General features: G+C 41.1%; 2 protein-coding genes across 2 annotated transcripts in view; both read right to left on the bottom strand.

The window, feature by feature from the left end:
* The window catches only part of LOC109405993 (uncharacterized), a 14,852-nt gene extending 9,140 nt beyond the window's left edge, over nt 1–5,712 (bottom strand). The window contains exon 1 of the mRNA XM_062855177.1: nt 5,218–5,712. Coding sequence (XP_062711161.1) covers nt 5,218–5,586 — 369 coding nt within the window. The 5' untranslated portion in view covers nt 5,587–5,712. The remainder of the gene's footprint in view (nt 1–5,217) is intronic.
* On the bottom strand, nt 5,661–19,418 carry LOC115261630 (tubulin alpha-8 chain). The gene is made up of 3 exons (XM_062855176.1): nt 19,176–19,418; nt 8,282–9,500; nt 5,661–5,798 (listed from the first exon to the last, which is right to left on the bottom strand). The coding sequence occupies exons 1-3, from the start codon at nt 19,185–19,187 to the stop codon at nt 5,719–5,721; spliced, it is 1,311 nt and encodes a 436-aa protein (XP_062711160.1). The 5' UTR covers nt 19,188–19,418; the 3' UTR covers nt 5,661–5,718.

Raw genomic sequence — 19,418 nt, 5'->3', positions numbered from 1 at the left:
GCGGGTTCGATTCCCGCTCCAGTCGGGGAAAACTTTTCGTCAAACGGAAAATTCGCCATTGGGCCACTGGGTGTTATGTGTTGTCCGTTGTCTCGTGTATGTAATGTTCAGTCTGTGCAGCCTCTGGCTGAAGACGGTGTAGTGTCTTTTTTTTAAAGTTCATACCGAAAATATAAAAATGAATCCCCAATAGTAGTTTACGCAACAAGGTGCAGAATGAAGATTTTTACAGCACGAGGCGTGCATTTATCCAACAAGGCTTGCCGAGTTGGATAATTACGACGAGTGCTGTAAAAATCGGATTCTGCACCGAGTTGCGTACAACGTTTTTTGCAATTTCATAAATTACCGCTTGAGGATAGTTTTTAACAAAACTTTTCCACAAAACTGCTCACTGATGTTCATAGCCTTGTTTAAGAATATCTGATCATAGCAGGTTATACTGTGTAGTTGTCACAATTTTTCAAAACTGCGTCCAGAAAGCATCAAGAAGTTGATCAAAACTGAAAACAGTGCTGTAATGGTTCATTACGCAACGCAAAATGTAATGAATCATTACAGCACTGTTTATTTAGTGTGGGAAAGTAGGCCTTTTCCTGTCAGATTTGCGTGAGGTAAAACAGCCTATTACGATGAGAAATTGCAAAAAACATTTTATAAATGAATCCCTGGAGGAAAATTCTTGAATAATTCATGGAAGATTTTCTCATTAAATTCTTGGCAATATATCTGGAAGCATGATTTGACTCATTTCTGAAGAAATCTCTGGAAAACTTCATACAAGCTTTTTAACTTCACACCGAAAAAATGGGTTAAAAATGTTTTTTGTCCATTTGAAAATCTTCAATGAGTCCCGTACGGTCCCATCATGTGTCTTATGTGCTTCGATAGTACATGAGTACCGTAAACCGGGGTCAAATTGATCACTTTAGAAAAACTTGCTGATAAAGTGAGTACCAATTCAAATATTATCAAGAAAATTTCTGAAAAAACCAGTACTTGGTGGACATTTATAAAACTACGTGACATAATTTTGATTCAATAAATTTTAACATTAAGTTAAATAACCTCAAACCCAAAAAAAAATTAAAATATCACATTGGGGTGGAATTGATCAGCATACTAATTAACATCAGCTAAAATTTAAAATTGTCATGTCCACCCGACTAGATGGACATTACAAAATTATAACAAGCTGTGTTATTTTGTTACAATAAATTTTTATAACAAGGGTTGTTATAAAACATGTACCGTTAGTAGTTAAAATAACAAAAATTCTAACAAAATTCCCACTAAAAAGAACAAAAATGTAATAACTTGTGTTATGATCATAACAAAAATATTACAAAATTTGTTCCATAAAATATGATAGAATATAACAAAATTATAACAAATTGTGTTATAATTCCTTTGACACCAATTAGGGTAAAACTATTTTTATACTCATTTTTTGGGTAATTATTTTGAGTGTGTTATTCTATTTTTAGAAAATAATAGGTCACGCAAAAAAACTTTCTAGTTCATTATAAAACATACATACCCGGACGGGATTTGAACCAATAATCCTACCATCGCTAATTATCAGTCGCCTGTACCAATGAGGCTATCACAGCACCTGAAGCGAGCAATGAAAGAAGCTTTACTGGTTCCACGTTTTGCCAGTTTCCCTATTCCCCCATCTCTTGTTTGTCAGTCGCAGAACAAAAATAGACAGAGATTTGAATGCAAGATCAAACAATGAACCTCTCTCTCTTACCAACAGCGCTATCGCGGTGCGCAGACATGCGCACTGAAACACTAATAACAGTGGTGGCGTGCGCATGGCCCGTCGTCGTTTGTTGAACAAAGAGAACGACGAAAAAATAGCCAGTCGACTATTTATGATTGAGCTTCGTCATGGGGTGCTTTCTGGCGGCGTCAAAGTTGCTGTAGTCGTGATTCTTTACGGACGATGATGATTGAATTTGTTTTTTTTTCTTTGCGCTGTGAGACCGACGATCATACACGTACCTACGTGAGCGTAAAATGTGGCTTTGTTTCCATTGATCACAATTATATCATAGGCTGATATGATAACTTTTGCAGATGCTATTTAGTTTTATTCTAAGATTTAGATTATTTTTGGAAATGAAAAAGTTGATATAATGTCAAAGCAAATATGGTCAAATGATAATAGGTCGTAATAAAAAAAAGTTTGAGTAGAGAAATGCAGTGATCAATTGAGCAGAATTATCATTCACATTTGTATTGTTTAGGATTATTTAGTACCGCATTTGCTATCTCCACGCTCAATAACATCCATTACTTCTTAATACATAGTCTGTTCGGTACTTTTTGACGTTATAATTAGAAGTTAGAATAGCAGTACTGTTAATATGACATATAGGTAATCCTTGCGCTGATGGTGGGTACTCAATCATCATCATCATCATCATCATCAATAATATGATGCAGCAGTCAATAAACTTAAGAAGATAAATTAAGTAATAGTTATTGCTGTGGGCATTCGAAATGCAAATATCAAATACGGGAACACCAAAAGATGTGAAAACTTGAACAAACTTAATAGGAGTTCCCATTAACGAAACAGCTGCTAATATATAGTACAATTCGTAATACTAACAAATCCACAAACCAGCAGCGCCTTGAAGGCCGTTATGCGATATCATTACAGCTAGAAGCTGTACTAAAGAAACTGTTTGTATACCAACACGGCTTGTTGGATGTAAACATTATTGTCAAATCTAACTTGAAGCGGGATATATAGCTACTGCACAAATACTGTGAAATTATTCATGTTGCTTTTATTGCACTTAAATCTAACTTCGGAAGATTTGCCGGAAGATGTGCAAATTAAATAAGAGTCCCAGCCAATAAACTTTTGCTACTATACAGTACGTGTTCATTTATTTTAAATTAATCATTACGGAACATGTTTCCCGAGAGACCATGTCTTTTCAATACGCTCCAACTACTCCAACTCCGATATTAGAATAGAGGGGGTTAGAAACAAAGGGATGTAAGTGACAAAACCCCACTTTTGAGTAAATGAGGTTTGAAGTTTTTCATCAATTTTTCATCCCATACAAAATGTATGGAGTTTCAAAAATAAACCAAATTTTCTCTGATATATTGGAATTTTTCAAATCATCATAAAAATAATCTTAAAAATGTTCCTGGGAGCTTGAAATCTGAAGTTTTTTTTATATGCTCAGCTCAAAATGGTCACTTACACCCCTTTGCATCTGGGCCGCTCAATAGTATAAGGACATGTTCCAGAAAATTTGTACTTTTGGTAATACCGCATGACCCAACCGTTCTATTCGCATAATCAATAATAAAAATAGTTTCTTATTTTAACGAGTCGAAGTTCGGTTCAAAGTTGGAAAAATAAGAGTACCTTTTAGTTTTGAGAGTACTCGGATGCGCTTCCGGCATTCTGCGCAGTAAAAAAAAAACAAACAAAAAAACGAAACATAATATTTTTATTTTTTGTAATGTATTTAAAAATCAAATATTCCATATTCTGATATAATTGTGTTATTTTTCCAACGAATCATTTTATTCAGTTGTAAAAATAACAAAGTTTTAACAGAATTTGTTTTGAATCATTTATAACAAAATTAGTTACAAAAGATTATAATATATTTTGTTATAATTTAGTTCGAAAAAGTAATAAACAACCCATGTCATAACAAAATTATAACATAATTTGTTAGTCATATCACAATGAGATATAATTATGATATATTTTTGTTATGATCCTCTAGTCGGGCAGCAGACCTTCTGAACACGAATTAAGCGTCAAAACCCTTAAAACTTATAAATTTGGCTGTTAAAAAGCTAAATCCAGACCAACAATTGAAAAGGCCACATCAACATTGCGTAAACAAACATATTTCTGTCGACTTAAGGCCTTCCTGGGATCCACCCACGCATCTCACCACCATTAACAGAAAGCTTGATGTTTGCGCTTTCTGTTAGTGGTGGTGAGGTGTGTGGGTGGAGTTCAAAAAGCCTCAAGTCGAAAGAAACATGTTTGTTTACAAAATGTTGTTGCGGTCTTTTCAATTGTTGGTCTTGAAATTAACTTTTGCAATTGATATGTAAACGCCTGAATGTAGGCGATTTCTTATGAAATAAGCGAGTTTAGCAAAATTATACTGATTTTTAAACAAAATCTAACAGTATACTAACTGATTCTTGTCAAGCTATATTACATCACAATAAAGGTTCCATAAAAATATTAACACAGAAAGATCACAGGTCATACTAGTGACAATCGATTGTTTAGTATCAACGGTTTCATCTAAGTGAGAAACACATATAAAAACCTTAAAAGAAGTAATGAAAGACTAACTTTTTCTAAAAACTTAAAAGTTCACACTCATCTCCAGGCATCCATGAACTAAACATATAAGATAAGAACTTTATGATCATAACAACGCATAGAAGTTGCTAGAATGGAATTACAATCTAGTCCCCGATTGATCAATTTCATTCCTCCCATATGAAATCGTGCCTGTCTACTATCATAATTGAAAACGTTCTCTCATTTGCAAAGGCTCTGAGGAGGTACTTACGAAAAGTAAACTCTTACGCAGTCTCTGTGCGGAAACATCTCTTCCCCAGCCCAGCATTATAACAATCATGATAAATGTTTTCTTGATCTTCGGCTGCTGACTCAACCAATTATCACTAGAAATATTACTGAACTACGCCGCAGTTTGAGCAAGTGCTTGATGACCGTCTTGAATATGGATTTAAAGAGATGAAAAAAAATGATCATTGCTAAATGGAAGCGCGAGAGTAATGCGTACAGTATTGCTAAATGTTGTAAGCTTATATTTGACCCTCACCAACAACATTTGTATTGACCCTACCGAAAACTGGTGCTCTGCTCGCACCCACAAGCTATGAGTTGTTCCCATGAACTGCAAAAATCAGTAATTTCAAATTATTGCATCTTCTCGCGTGCCTTAAAATTTCATAAGTAGCAATTCGATACAAGCACAAAATTACGATGAGTGTATAGAAATTCACTATCCAGCTTTACCACAAAACCGCCAATTAAAGCAAACAATCTGGAGCAAGTACACAAGAAGAATGAAAGATGGACCGAACATTCTGGAATCAACTCTAATGAAATAATGATGATAATGGACGGTGGTGTTTTATTTAATCAAGCATGACTAAACAATTCAAATGCTCACTTACCGGAATGTTTGCCATAAACCAGTGCACGAAAACCAGTCCCTCCTTGCTTCCACCATCCAAATCCACCATGAACAAGGTGTACTTTTTATCCGGATCGGTAGCATCAAAGTACAGTACCGGCGGTATGTCAAATACATCAGCACCTATCGTCAGGGCACAATTTTCACGAGACAGTACCCAGCCCAATTGCTTGGACATGGCCATTAAAGGATTGTAGCTACAGCTATCGGAAAGATCCACGACAATGTTCTTCGTACAGTAGCATCGCCCGGCGGGAACCATCAGGAACAAACCGAACAGCAAACAATGCAATCTGCCCATGTTTGATCTTCGCCGGAGGAATCGCATGCAACGGACTGAAATGCACATCAATCTGGAGAACGCTTTTATCAATCCATGTCGCAAAAATCACGTGCACGTAGCCAATAATTGCATAATGGTCAGATACTATATAATGATGCCAATTTTGCACGAAGGTACATTCTGGTGAACTGAGCTTCGTTATTTCTCCACCTCTTCGTAGTCGCAAATGAGCGTTGACAAATTTTCTTTGGCATCACATAAGTCACTCTCTTCCAGACCTGAAAAAGTTTTGGAAATAAGATTAACAGTAAGTTATGGCATGGAAGTTGTATCTTTCGCAGCAGCTCAAATCGATCCTAAGTATTTCTACAAATACCATATGGGTCCTCCCATAAACTACGAAGACTCCAAGAGGAGGGAGAAGGTTGTCTGACCACAGTTTACGATCCATGGACGGTGTACGGATCTGAGATTCCCGAAAATCAGGCTACGAAGTTTATGGACAGCGCCCATTCAAACCGCTTAAAATGTCTTAGGAGTCATTCAAATATGACGTACATACATAGTTTAGGGGGAGGGGGGTCTTAGAAAGTGTGACACCCCATTTATTAGCTAGACGCAAAAGGGGGTCCGAAGGGGGGTCTAAAATTCCCGAATAAAGATGAACCATCCCTTAGTGAGTTTTACGATAAAGCGGGCTAATAGGGGAAGGTCAAAGAGAGGAAAACAGAGATCTTTGGGCATCTAGAGGGCATTGGGGAGAGAGCAGCAAACGACAGTGTCATGGAGCTATGATAGGGGGCAAAGGGGACCTTAAGCTCAAAAAGCCAAAAAGAAAATCCTATAGCGCGTCTCCACCCCGCCACAAAGCAAAATCCATTAGGGGAAAGAGGGGCATAACGCCCCGACTAAGCATATGTGGTCATAAACCTCAAATGATGCTAATTTTAAGGTCGTATTCTGCCTTGGAGAGTAGTTTACTCCCTCACCTAAGATACTTCAACTTTTGGCACGCGTGCCCACAAAATTTTCCATTCAAATAATCAATTCAAAAAAGTGTTACTTTTCAGGTGTCAGAAGATTGCAGGAGGCAAAACGCCTTTTTGGGTGAGGAAAAACGCCCGCTGGCATTTCCCGCTTTGACTTGTTGTGAAATACCAAGGGGCTCCATCGAACTGCTCCATTGCTGCTGAGAAGAGCAAATGAAGGAGTAGGAGGCGCGTGATAGCTTAATGAGTTGATTCCATATAACCAGCGCACAATGTCTTAATTTCTGTGCGCTGCAAATTAGGGAATCTTTCCTAATGTGGAAAACCGTCGCTTTCCACGCTTTTCTTTAGACAATAGCAACTGTTCTTAGGCTTAACCTGCTCAGTTTGATTTCTAGTTTGCTTGCATCTAACGGAGACCTCCATAATATGATGAAATCGCGTGAAGGCGTTTTGTCCCCGGGGGGCGTTATTCCCGCAGTTCCCCTAATCTATTTTACACAGAAATTAACTAAACGCGTAGTTTAGCACAGCTTACTGTCATAGGAATCAAGTCAAGTACGAAATACTGAAGATGAGGTTAGGGTCCCATTAGACATGCACATTAGCGTGGGACACCAAAATACATTTTACTCCTGTACACTTTTTGAGTTCCATTTTGGTCCCATATCAACTGTGCAAAATTTCAGCTTGATCGGAGAAACTATATTTTAGCGCCAGCCATTTTAAGCTTTCATACGATTTACTATGGGGAAAATCACTTTTTTAAAGAAAAATCGCCACAGGTTGCCCCTTAACCCCTAAAAATAAATCGATGAATGATTTCTGTTGGAAATTTTACGAGAAACCAATCCTCCGAAGACCGCAAAGCGATCTAAGGCATGTGGAAAAAGTTATTGACTAAAAACCGAATGGCATGCCAACGCTGTTTAACATGTAAGGAATAACAATAAATAATAAAATCACGTCATTTTATCGATCGGGAGAAGCTTAATAACTTTTTCCACGAACGTCGCATCGGTTTGCGGTCTTCGTAAGTCTGATTCCTCGTGAAGTATTCTAGGGATGACTCCTAGCGATTTTTCTTTGCAGAAGTAAAATTTCCCCATAGTAAATCGTATGAAAAACTAAGAATGGCGGGCGCTAAAATATAGTTTTTCCGATCGATCTAAAATTTTGCACAGTTGATACGGGACCAAAGTGGAACTCAAAAAGTATACAGGAGTTAGAATTTTTCCATTTTTTGCATTTTCCCATATAAACCGTGTACCAGGCTAATGCACATGACAAATATTTGACCAAACAAGCCCAGCAAATGACCAACACAACGTGAACCATAGCAACCTTGGATGAATGTCGGACTACAATGACAAATACTTGGCATAATAACAAACAGTCTAATGGTACCTTTAGCGAGTGAAATTTCTTGATATTTCGAAGGAAGTGAGAGTATTAAGTGCTAAGACGAGTAAAGGAACTGCAAAAGTGGGAGGGGTTCTAGGGGAGGTGAAATTTCAATGAGGATTTCATCAGATGGCTTCGAGGAGTTTGATCGAGTTTCAGGAGATTTGTGGGTGGTTTCAAGGGTTTATTAGGTTTCATGGTGTATGGGGGGGGGGTGTTTCTTCAGGGGGTGGAGGTGGTGTTTCAGGTTGATGGAAGGATTTTCGCTGGGATTAACGGTGGTTTCAGTTTGCAACCCACTCAAATGCTCCTCATGTTTTCCCAAAAACCCTCGTATACCCCCATAGTACAAAGAGTTCAATACTAACCTTCATCCACAAAGTGATGGAAAAACGCCTTCCGATCGAACATTTGCTCAAACTTGCGCACGATCCGCTCCCACGCCGTCCGGACGGCCGTATTGCCCGAAAGCATGCACACCGCACGGTCCACTTTTGCCAAGTCGCCACCCGGTACAGCAATCGGCGGCTGATAGTTGATTCCGATTTTGAATCCCGTGGGGCACCAGTCCACAAAGTTTACTGTTCGTTTGGATTTCAACTCCTGGATCGAGCGGTTGATGTCCACCGGGGAGACATCTCCACGATACAGCATACAACAGGATATGTATTTTCCTGTTCTGGGGTCACATTTGACCAACTGATTGGAAGGTTCGAAACATTCGGATATTATTTGTGATGTAGTTAGTTGTTCATGCTTGGCGTTCCGGAATGGGATTAGCGGTGAGTAGGTAACTAGAGGATAGTGTATCCTCGGGAAAGGGACAAGATTCGTTTGAAATTCTAGCAAATCCACATTGATGGCCCCGGTGAATCTTAGCGATGACGTGATACAAGAAACGATTTGGGCAATTAGTCTGTTCAGATTTGTATAAGTTGGCTCACGTACGTTCAAACTTCTATCACACACGTCATAGATTGCTTCATTATCCAACAGAAATGCGCAGTCACTGTAATCCATCCCTACGTGCGTGGAAAGAACCGCGTTGTATGGCTCCACAATTACCGGCGAGATCCTCGGCGAAGGGAAGATGTTGAATTCTATTTTTGTCGTTTTGCCATAGTCGTCAAACAGTTTCTCCAATGCCAGTGTTCCGAACCCACTCCCCGTCCCGCCGCCCAAGCTGTGAAAGATCATGAAGCCCTGCACGGTCGAGCAGCCTTCCGCAACCTTCCTGATCCGCTCCATCACGCCTTCGATCATCATTCGCCCCAGCGTAAAGTGACCCCGGGCAAAATTACTCGACGCGTCTTCCTTGCCGGTGATCAGTGTGCTCGGGTGAAACAGATGCCGGTAGGCTCCGATACGAATTTCATCAATCACCGACGGCTCTAGGTCTGCCATCACCACCCTCGGCACACAGCGACCCTTTTTGTCACAGCTGAAAAAAGCACTGCAATCGTCATAGATCGTGCAATCGCAGAACCGTCCGTCCGGATAGATGCCATGCTCCAAGCAGTACAACTCCCAACACGCACTCGCAATCTGAACGCCGGCTTGACCCACGTGTAGTTGGATAATTTCGCGCTGCAAACAGACGACAAATATTTGACTCAGTTCGTATGTTATTTACAACTCGCAATCATGCAATGCAAACAAGTCGCGGGCGATTATGTTTATGTTGTTGATGTTTTTTTGTCAAAGGTTTCCCATAACATTGGTGTTTGTATTTACTAACGAATCTGTGATATTTGTTGACAATAAAAACAACTAATTACGTTTGCAGTCTCTTGTGATGGTTTCCGGTAACGGTTATGTTGAAATAACACCGTGTCACATGTATTTTTGGGGTGTGCACCACGTGTTCTTTCAGTTACAGAATGATAGTATCATTTGCTCTGTTCGATGATTACGATTGGTTTTGTCCTGTTGTTGCTGTACAACGTATCAAATATCAGAAGACCGGCTTTAGAATCAAATTCTTTAGAATTTGGGATTTTGTGCCATCACAATACAGAGCAAAAATTTGTCTGTGGAACATCGAGAAGTATTTCATTTTCCCCATTTTTTACATTTTTCGAGATCACACCCCGAAAATATCATTAAACAACTAAACGTTTTTTTGTGTTGGAAAGTCAAGAAAATTTAATATTATCATCATTTCTGTCTATGTCTCTCTAAGTTCCTTTTATAATCTGAAATATTTATATATATTTTAGAATCGAATCGAAAGAAAAGAGACCGTCCTAAATGACGCAGCATTGAAGGGGAGAGAGGAGTCTGGTAAAGTGGAACGAGCCACACATTAGGTATGGTGAAATATGCAGCGAGGGGGTCAAGGGTGTCAAAAATTGTCCTAAAATTCATATGGACGCTACGAAACTTATACTAAGCTTTTAAGAATCTTCATGCATAATCGATCAATACATCTATATCTATAAACATCAGAATGAATTTCAGTCTGCCTGTCTGTGTTTTGAGCCATATGGACTATTGAACCGATCGACGTGAAAATTTGTATGTGGGTGTTCTTGGGCCGGCCAAAGTTTTTTAACCCCTTCCATCTCTGGAAAAAGTGGGTTCCAGAATCCAGAATCTGGATTCCAGAATCCAAAGAATCATTTTCCAAAGATTTTTTTCAATTTTTTTTTTTCAAGAACTCCTTCTAAATAGATGACCTCTGATGTCTCCTACAGAAAGTATTTTCAAGATTTCTAAGACAATTCCTTCAATAATAATTTTTCATTTTCATTTTTCAGCATTTGGTGGGGCAATGAGAGCGCAAGTCAGTCCAAAGCCGATGAAAAGGAGGGGTAATAGCTGAGTAGTCTTTGCTGACCACATAAACGCCATGGGATAAGAAAAGGGTACTTTGGTGTGGGATTAGGGTGTTGGTACAGACTTGACAATATCAATGATATTTAGATGCAAAATAGTTTTAATGCTCAACACTGAATCACATACCTTCCAAACCCAAATGCCAATCAAGTCATAGAAAGAAGAAGCGTCCGATTGTTTATTTTGTCAAACAAACGGAAACTTCTACACTCTCCGACTCGCCAGTCATCCCGGAAAAATGTCCCTTCAGTTCTGGAAAATATATTATTCCCAATTAAGCCTTTAATCGAATTGTCCGCGTAGTCTTGTAGTACCCATACTAGGTAAGAACCAGTCATTGCCATACATATTAAATGATAGACATGACCCCATGGACAGCATTTGCATATGTAAAAGCTTTGCTGATGTGACTTTCCTATTAGGTGATTCTCTCATCTCATGTTTGTTTTCAAAACCTTGTCAAGCTTAGAAAATCAAGTTAATAAACAATACATTACAAGGTTCGAGTTCCCATAGATTGAGATCATTCATTCGCACTACAACACCATAGGAGATAATCACACTGGCTGATTACAGTACAAATGCGAAAAATTCCCCCTTCTCCCCCTTTCCGCAACCCGGTACGCACCCTGTTGGATTTCGAAAGCCTCGGAGAATATTACAAACCTTCAATGGCATTCCTATACACTAACCCACATTGCCCATTCAGGGGTCTAACTAGGCCTATTACCCTCCCTCAGTTTGTAATATTCTCACCAACTTGGAATTATATTTTCCCGGCACATAAATGACTTCGACAAATGTCCGATGTACTATGCAGCAGCATGATCAGTATAACTATATCAGATGACTTGAAGATCTGATTTTTACAGAATTGTGTGCCATTGCTTATACATTCAGCTATTACAATTATTACTGCAAGGCACTTCGGCCACATGCCTGAAATCAAAGCTTCGTGGAAGATATAATCCAAGCCCAGGGAGCAGCTCAAAGTTGGTTATCGGATAATCATACCTTTTTCTAGAATCTTTATAACTTCATACAGAATAGTCCGACCTTCTACAAATTTTGTCCACCGATACACAACTGGATGATCAACAAACAGTAAAAATTTGAGAATATTTGATTCACTTTTCGAAAAGTTACAGCTATTTGAAATTTTTTTAACAAGGGAAAATTTTGCCAGTCCCGATCATTTTGTCTATCCCCTGTAGCATGTGCACTAGGGCAGTTCAGGCTTCAAACATGTTAAAAATTCAAAGCTCCCATATGTTCATTACAATCCTTGGTGCAAAACTAGAGTCCTGTCAAATTTTCAGCCATTTCGGTGGCGATTTAATGGTGGCCCAAAAGCAAAATAGATTTATATGGGAATTACTATGGAGGATTTTCAAAATAGGTTCACCACACTGTAGAGCATTCACACATTGATTGAGTCATAGGGTCAAAGTCAAATTGAATTCTTCAGATCTCAATGATGGATGTTGCCGAAGACCACAACTTATTTCGACAATCGGCAAAAAAGATATTAAACAAATTCTCACTCGCATGCGCATCTTCACACACGATGTCCTGCAAGGTTCGCAAGAAGCTAACACGCATACTATGATTGCGTGTCAAGCGTGTCGGTCAAGCTGTGGTCTTCTGTTCAACCATGCATGGATGAATATTGATTAATAACTTCTGTCTCGTGAGTCGAAATGAGTTGCGGTCTTCGGCAACATTCATCATTGAGATCTGAAGAATTCTATTTGACTTTGACCCTATGACTTAATCGATGTGTGAATGCTCTACAGCGTGGTGAACCTTTTTTGAAAATTCTCCATAGTAATTCCCATATAAAGCTATTTTGCTTTTGGGCCACCATTAAATGACCACCGAAATGGCTGAAAATTTGACAGGACTCTAGTTTTGCACCAAGGATTGTAATGAACATATGGGAGCTTTGAATTTTTAGCATGTTTGAAGTTTGAATTGCCCTAATGTGCACAGGACGAAAGACTTCCGGCTCTCCAAGAGATTGAGGAGGAGGTTGGCCTAAAATACGGTGGAGAAGCACTGGTGAGAGCACTACACTGGGTCATTACCAAGATTTGCGAGGAGGAAGTATTACCGGAGGAATGGATGGAAGGTATTGTGTGTCCCATCTACAAAAAGGGCGACTGTGTGAAGAATTAGCATTAAGTTAAAATTCACAAATACAAAAAAAGGGCGACAAGTTGGATTGCGGGAACTACCGCGCGATCACATTACTGAGCGCTGCCCACAAGATATTCTCTAAAATTTTATGCCGCCGTCTGTTACCGCTTGCAAGAGTGTTCGTGGGGCAATATCAGGCAGGATTCATGGGTGAACGCGCTACAACGGATCAGATAGTCGCCATCCGACAGGTGTTGCAGAAATGCCGCGAATACAACGTGCCCACACATCACTTGTTCTTCGATTTCAAATCGGTGTATGATACAATCGATCGAGAACAGCTATGGCAGATTATACACGAGTACGGATTCCCGGATAAACTGATACGATTAATCAAGGCGACGATGTATCGAGTGATGTGCGCAGTTCGAGTATCCGGGACACTCTACGGCAAGGTGATGGTATTTCGTGCTTGCTGTTCAACATTGCGTGAGAGGGTGTAATAAGGAGAGCAAGGATAATCACGAGTGGGACGATTTTCAAGAAGTCCGTTCAGCTGCTCGTAAATTTGAGATGATGGCGGAAACGTACATCCAACTGAAGAATGAAGCCAATCTTATCGTGATTAATGTGTCGAAGACAAAGTACATGATGGCAAAGGGCTCCAGGGAGGAATCACCGCGCCCGACACACCCCGAATTTCTATCGACGGTGATAAAATCGAGGCGGTTGACAGCGACACCAGCAGAGAAATTTAGAGGCGCATTATGACAGGAAATCGAGCTTACTTTGAACTCCGCAGAACTCTACGATCGAGCAAAGTTCGCCGTCACACGAAGCTAAGGTTGAAGGATTCGTCATTGACATAATCGTAATCATTGAAAATTTGAAAGCAGTTTTCTCGCTTAAAACTTGAATGTTGACATTGAAAATATATTCACTGTACTCCATTCTGTATCCATAATACAGTGAATACATTTTCACTACGGAATTGTCAGCTTTGAACAAAAAAAACTGCTTTTGAATTTTCAATGATGACGGTTATGTCAAGGACGAATCCTTCTCACCTTAACCATCTACAAACGCAGATTAGACCAGTAGTCAATAAATGGATTATGTGTGCAGAGGACCAACAACGCGGCCCTTGCAGTTTTCGAACAGAAAGTGTTGCATACCATCTATGGCGGAGTGCAGATGGAAGACGGGACTTGGAGAAGGCGAATGAACCACAAACTGCATCAGCTGCTGATAGAGCCAACCATCGTCCACACCGCGAAAATCGGGAGGCTACGGTCGGCGGGTTACGTCATCAGGATGTCGGATATGTTAGAATATTTGGGCCAGCCTAATATATGTTGCGATGTTAATCATCTTGCCTTGCGCCGACCCTGCCTAATGTATGTATATTGTTATTGTTTTGTACGTGATTGTTGTTATTAAAGTAAATCGACCGCCGCGACGTGCACACGTACTTTGTGTTGCCTCCCTTGTGTTTCTCCGCCGTACGCGAACCGAAAGTTCCTCCCGGTCGATAGTCGGTTCCCCTGGGCCGCTTTGTGGACCTCCGTGAACAGTAATAAAACTAACATGCTATGGGCCCAGTTCTGGCGGCGGAACCGTAAAAGTGCTCGGAAAGTCGCGAAGTGCAAAATCATCCCGCGGATGATTCCTTCTGTGTGGTGCCGGTCCGTGGGAGAGCTAATTAATTTGGCTCGTTCGGTTGCAATCAGCTGCTGTGTGGAAGAACAGCTGTGACCGGGACAGAGAAAAAGTTGTCGGCTGAAATATCGCTCGTTCGGCTAGAGCAAGTGGCTTCCAGAACGAGGTAGACAGTGCCGGATAGACTCAGTGTAGGTACACCATTTTGTGTCCCGCAGTCGAGAAGAAAGAAGATTATGCCATTTTGACCCGCGAAAAGTGACTGTAGCCGTGGTGGTGTTCGATCGAAATCGAACCGAAGAGACTCTGCCAGTATACCGCCTTCGTGTGTGTAGGTACGGCGGGTACGTTCGAGTGTTGTTGGTTGTAGCTTCGTGAATACAGTGTGCGCCAACGGAAAAACGAACTTTCGTAGAAATGGCAGAGAAAGTGTTAATTGCGCGTTTGAACAATAAAAACTTTCAAACGTGGAAGATCAAAATAGAAATGTTATTGATCAGCTACGATCTGTGGCATACGGTTTCAGAAGCGAAACCGGTGCCGGTGACTGCGGCGTGGTCTAAAGAAGATCGAAAGGCAAGAGCCTTGATAGTTTTAAACGTCGAAGATAGTCAGTTGCCGCTAGTTAAAGACGGGAAATCAGCGATCGATGTGTGGGAAAAGTTAAAGAAGTACCACGAAAAAGCCACGGTTACGTCGCGAGTGTCGCTTCTGAAGAAGCTCTGTAGTTTGAGCTACGAGGAAGATGCGGATATGGAGAAGCATCTGTTCTCCATCGAAGAACTGTTCGAACGGCTTTCGTGTGCGGGGCAGAAGATCGAAGATTCGCTACAAGTGGCGATGGTGTACCGGAGTCTGCCGGAATCCTACAACGGACTGGTGACGGCCTTGGAGAGCCGTCCGGACGCCGACCAGTCGCTGGAATTCGTGAAGCAGCGGCTGATGGACGAGTACCACCGACGGGTGGAGAAGCGGCAAGAAGTGTCCGAGGAGCGCCACGACCGGGCGCTAAAAGTGAACAACAGAAGCAGACGAAACGGACCAGTGCGACAGCGTATGTGCTACAACTGCCGGAAACCGGGCCACTTCCGGAGAGAGTGCCCAATGCTAAGTGAAAGTGGAAGAAAAGATCTGGAAGTGAAGAAAGCTGCAGTGAGGAAGGATCCCGGAATTTGTTTCGGAGTCGGAGGTGACCGGAAACGGAACAGCTGGTATGTGGATAGTGGCTGCTCGAGCCACATGACCAGTGACCGCCATTTCTTCAAGAAGATCGATGAAAAGGTGAAACAGGAAGTGACCTTGGCGGACGGCTCGGTGTTGTGTTCCGCCGGTGTTGGAGAAGGCTTCCTGGAGTGCGTCGATGGAGACGGAAGAATGAACACCGTGAAAGTGAAGAACGTGCTATACATCCCGGAGCTGGACTGTGGACTGCTGTCGGTCCGGAAGCTGGCACAGAAAGGACTTAGTGTGAACTTTGTGGAATCGAAGTGCCAGATAGTGAGTTCCAGTGGAAGAGTTGAAGCCGTCGCGGGGCTTTGTGGTGAGCTGTATGCCCTGAAGATAGCTGGAGGAGTGGAGATCGGCAACCGCCGAAAGAATACAGCTGGGCATCGTGTTGAGGAGGAGTTCCAAGAAGAAAATTTTTATGACTCTTTTGACGAGGGACTCCGATACTAAATGTTAGATACTTTGTGAACAAACTTTGTGACTATGTGACTGTGTAATACTTGACGAAGCAGAAGTGTTCGGTGCAGAAGGAGGAACTTTGTGTAGGCTGTGGCGTCCAATGTGAACTTTGTGAAATAGTAACCTTTGTGAACGGACGTAAAAACTTGAAGTATTTTTAGGCAAAGTACGTTTAATTGGCAAAATGAGAGATAAATTTGTGAAAAAATTACCACTTGTTTTGGTGGGATTCGAACCCACGACTCCGTTATCGCTAGTCCGGCGCTTTAACCAACTAAGCTACAGAACAAGTTACAACTCTGCAGAATAGAAAGTCAAACTGGATTCGAAGCACCACCCTAAACCGGGTCCGTCTTTCACAACTTTATCTCTCTTTCGGCTCTTAGATGCCAATCTCCCGCACTCTCGCGGCCTACGAACGACAAGTGTGCGCGTATTGTTTTTAGAATGTTGATATTGAAGCTCGACTGACACATACTTCGTCACCAACCATATGATCGGTGCAAACTCAGTATGCGTTGAGCGCTCAACGCGGACGGACGCACGGCCGTCCAACTGCGCTAGAGAGAACGCAACTCATGTATGACAATGATTTTATTGCCCTTTTCCGGCTATACCAGTCGGCTAGTATGTCTGAAATAGACGTAAAAACTTGAAGTATTTTTAGGCAAAGTACGTTTAATTGGCAAATTGAGAGATAAATTTGTGAAAAAATTACCACTTGTTTTGGTGGGATTCGAACCCACGACTCCGTTATCGCTAGTCCGGCGCTTTAACCAACTAAGCTACAGAACAAGTTACAACTCTGCAGAATAGAAAGTCAAACTGGATTCGAAAGTTGTGAAAGACGGACCCGGTTTAGGGTGGTGCTTCGAATCCAGTTTGACTTTCTATTCTGCAGAGTTGTAACTTGTTCTGTAGCTTAGTTGGTTAAAGCGCCGGACTAGCGATAACGGAGTCGTGGGTTCGAATCCCACCAAAACAAGTGGTATTTTTTTTCACAAATTTATCTCTCAATTTGCCAATTAAACGTACTTTGCCTAAAAATACTTCAAGTTTTTACGTCTATTTCAGACATACTAGCCGACTGGTATAGCCGGAAAAGGGCAATAAAATCATTGTCATTTGTCAACGGCCTTTGTGATTGTGATGACCAACATCGAGGAAGAGTGTAAGAATATTTGAGCCAGCCTAATATATGTTGCGATGTTAATCATCTTGCCTTGCGCCGACCCTGCCTGTATGTATATTGTTATTGTTTTGTACATGATTGTTGTTATTAAAGTAAATCGACCGCCGCGACGTGCACACGTACTTTGTGTTGCCTCCCTTGTGTTTCTCCGCCGTACGCGAACCGAAAGTTCCTCCCGGTCGATAGTCGGTTCCGGTGGGCCGCTTTGTGGACCTTTGTCGACAGTGTTGGCCCTCAGTAATAATCCAACAGGATAGCAACCCGACTAAAATGGTTCGCTCGAGTCATTCGACCGGTACAAGAAAACGAAGTGCGCAGTGAGCTAGGTGGGTTGATCAAGTGGAGGACGATTTGGCCAATGACGGAAGAATGCGGCGGACACTGGCGGACAGGGCATGTTGCAAGAATGCCGGACTACAACTCTGTAATGGACTCCGAATGAAATTGTTCCTCATTACAATAGCAACAAGATCACGTGCTCTTCCTTCATTCGTCAACGAAGTAGAAAAGAAGCAAAACCGTAACGATTAGTGCCAACTATTACATAGTAAATAAGAATGTGACATACAATAGGGTAGCGAGCCACTTGGGCAGTGGCCGGTATTTTGGGCACCCTTCGCTATAACTCATTCAATTCCAAACCAATTTACTTGAAATTTTATATACGGCTAGTTACTATACGAATCTCACCTCAAAGCAAAAAAGTGCCCAAAATAGGAGCCCTGCCGAAATGGTTCCACTTCCCTATGCAGCATAGCAGTCATGATGTACTCCGCCCACGAAGTGCCCTAGTGAATGTTAGCAAGAGCGAATAAAACAAAATATCTGCTTAACAACAACGGCACATATGTAGAACTGTGATATGAATTGTTTTTCCTATCTTGATTTTTTATATCTCAGTTTGTTATAAACTTGTTAGAATTGTGTGATATTGTCAGGTCAATTATTCTGTTATTATTATTGTTATTGCTATCGACTATATAACTTGATGCTGTTATGAAATAATCTTTGCCAGTTATAAAGTTTTATTTCTTTTGATCGGGTAACGTGCCTCTGGAGCCGGTCATTTGATACCTTATCAAAAATAGATTGCTTAAATTGTACACTCTTCTGCGGGATCAAAATGAATCGCAAAAAAAAACAAACTGCGTAAAAATTCAGTGATACGTATAACGGATGAAGCTGAATTAATTCACTTAATGCTGGATGTGCATTAGCCATGAACATTTGAACTCCAGGTAGTTATTCAAAGTGCGTTTGGCTATGTTAACACAAAAGAATTTGAGAGACCTGCCGCAATAAAGATTCCAGTTCAATTTTTTTATGCAAATCAGCGAATTTAATTGAAAACTATCAATTACAATATTGCTTCGCATAATAACGCCGCATGCTGACCCATATAGCAGATTCTCGATGTTCTAAGAATTCTGCATCCATGACTTTGCTCGCCATGACTTTGAATCACCCAAAAATCGTTTTCCACTTGCTAATCAATTGGCGTTCTTAGAACCGCAAACAAAGTCCAATTCATTCGCTTGGTTCGACGTTGAAACTCATCTTTATACCGGATGTAATTTGGTCACTATATTTCTCGCAATACAATATCCACGGAACCAACCACCTTAGAAGAAGCAACTCTCCAACACCTCAATGGCCCGCACAACGCTCTCTACAGAGCGTCTTGACCTTACTCCCAAACGCAAACGCTGCGCAGACCGCACAATTCAAATCGAGTTGTAGGTACTTACACTTTTTGCCATTCCTTCGTCTCTAGATGCTCGGATCGATCGGATTTTTTTCTTGGCTCCCGGCTTTTCTCGGTATGTGCCACTTGTTCACGTTCCTCTCGCACAGCGCACTGCAAATTTAGAACCCGTCTTCCAAATGTGTGTTGTTTACTCAACAAACAAACCGTCCCCGGGATTTTGATTGATTACCACCATTCTTCTGTCTGCGGGTCTTTGACTCAAACAGGCTTACTGCGATGTGTT

This window comes from Aedes albopictus, chromosome 3, assembly GCF_035046485.1.
Source record: "Aedes albopictus strain Foshan chromosome 3, AalbF5, whole genome shotgun sequence".
Classification (NCBI taxonomy): domain Eukaryota; kingdom Metazoa; phylum Arthropoda; class Insecta; order Diptera; family Culicidae; genus Aedes; species Aedes albopictus.
Note: the sequence above shows the minus strand (reverse complement) of the source record. Positions and strands in the feature narration are given on the sequence as shown.

What these genes read in the sequence shown, in the direction of transcription:
- LOC115261630 (XM_062855176.1), bottom strand. An exon ending in CCATCACTTTGTGGATGAAG is followed by an intron (nt 5,799 to 8,281) that starts GTTAGTATTGAA and finishes AAACTTTTTCAG; the next exon opens with GTCTGGAAGAGAGTGACTTA.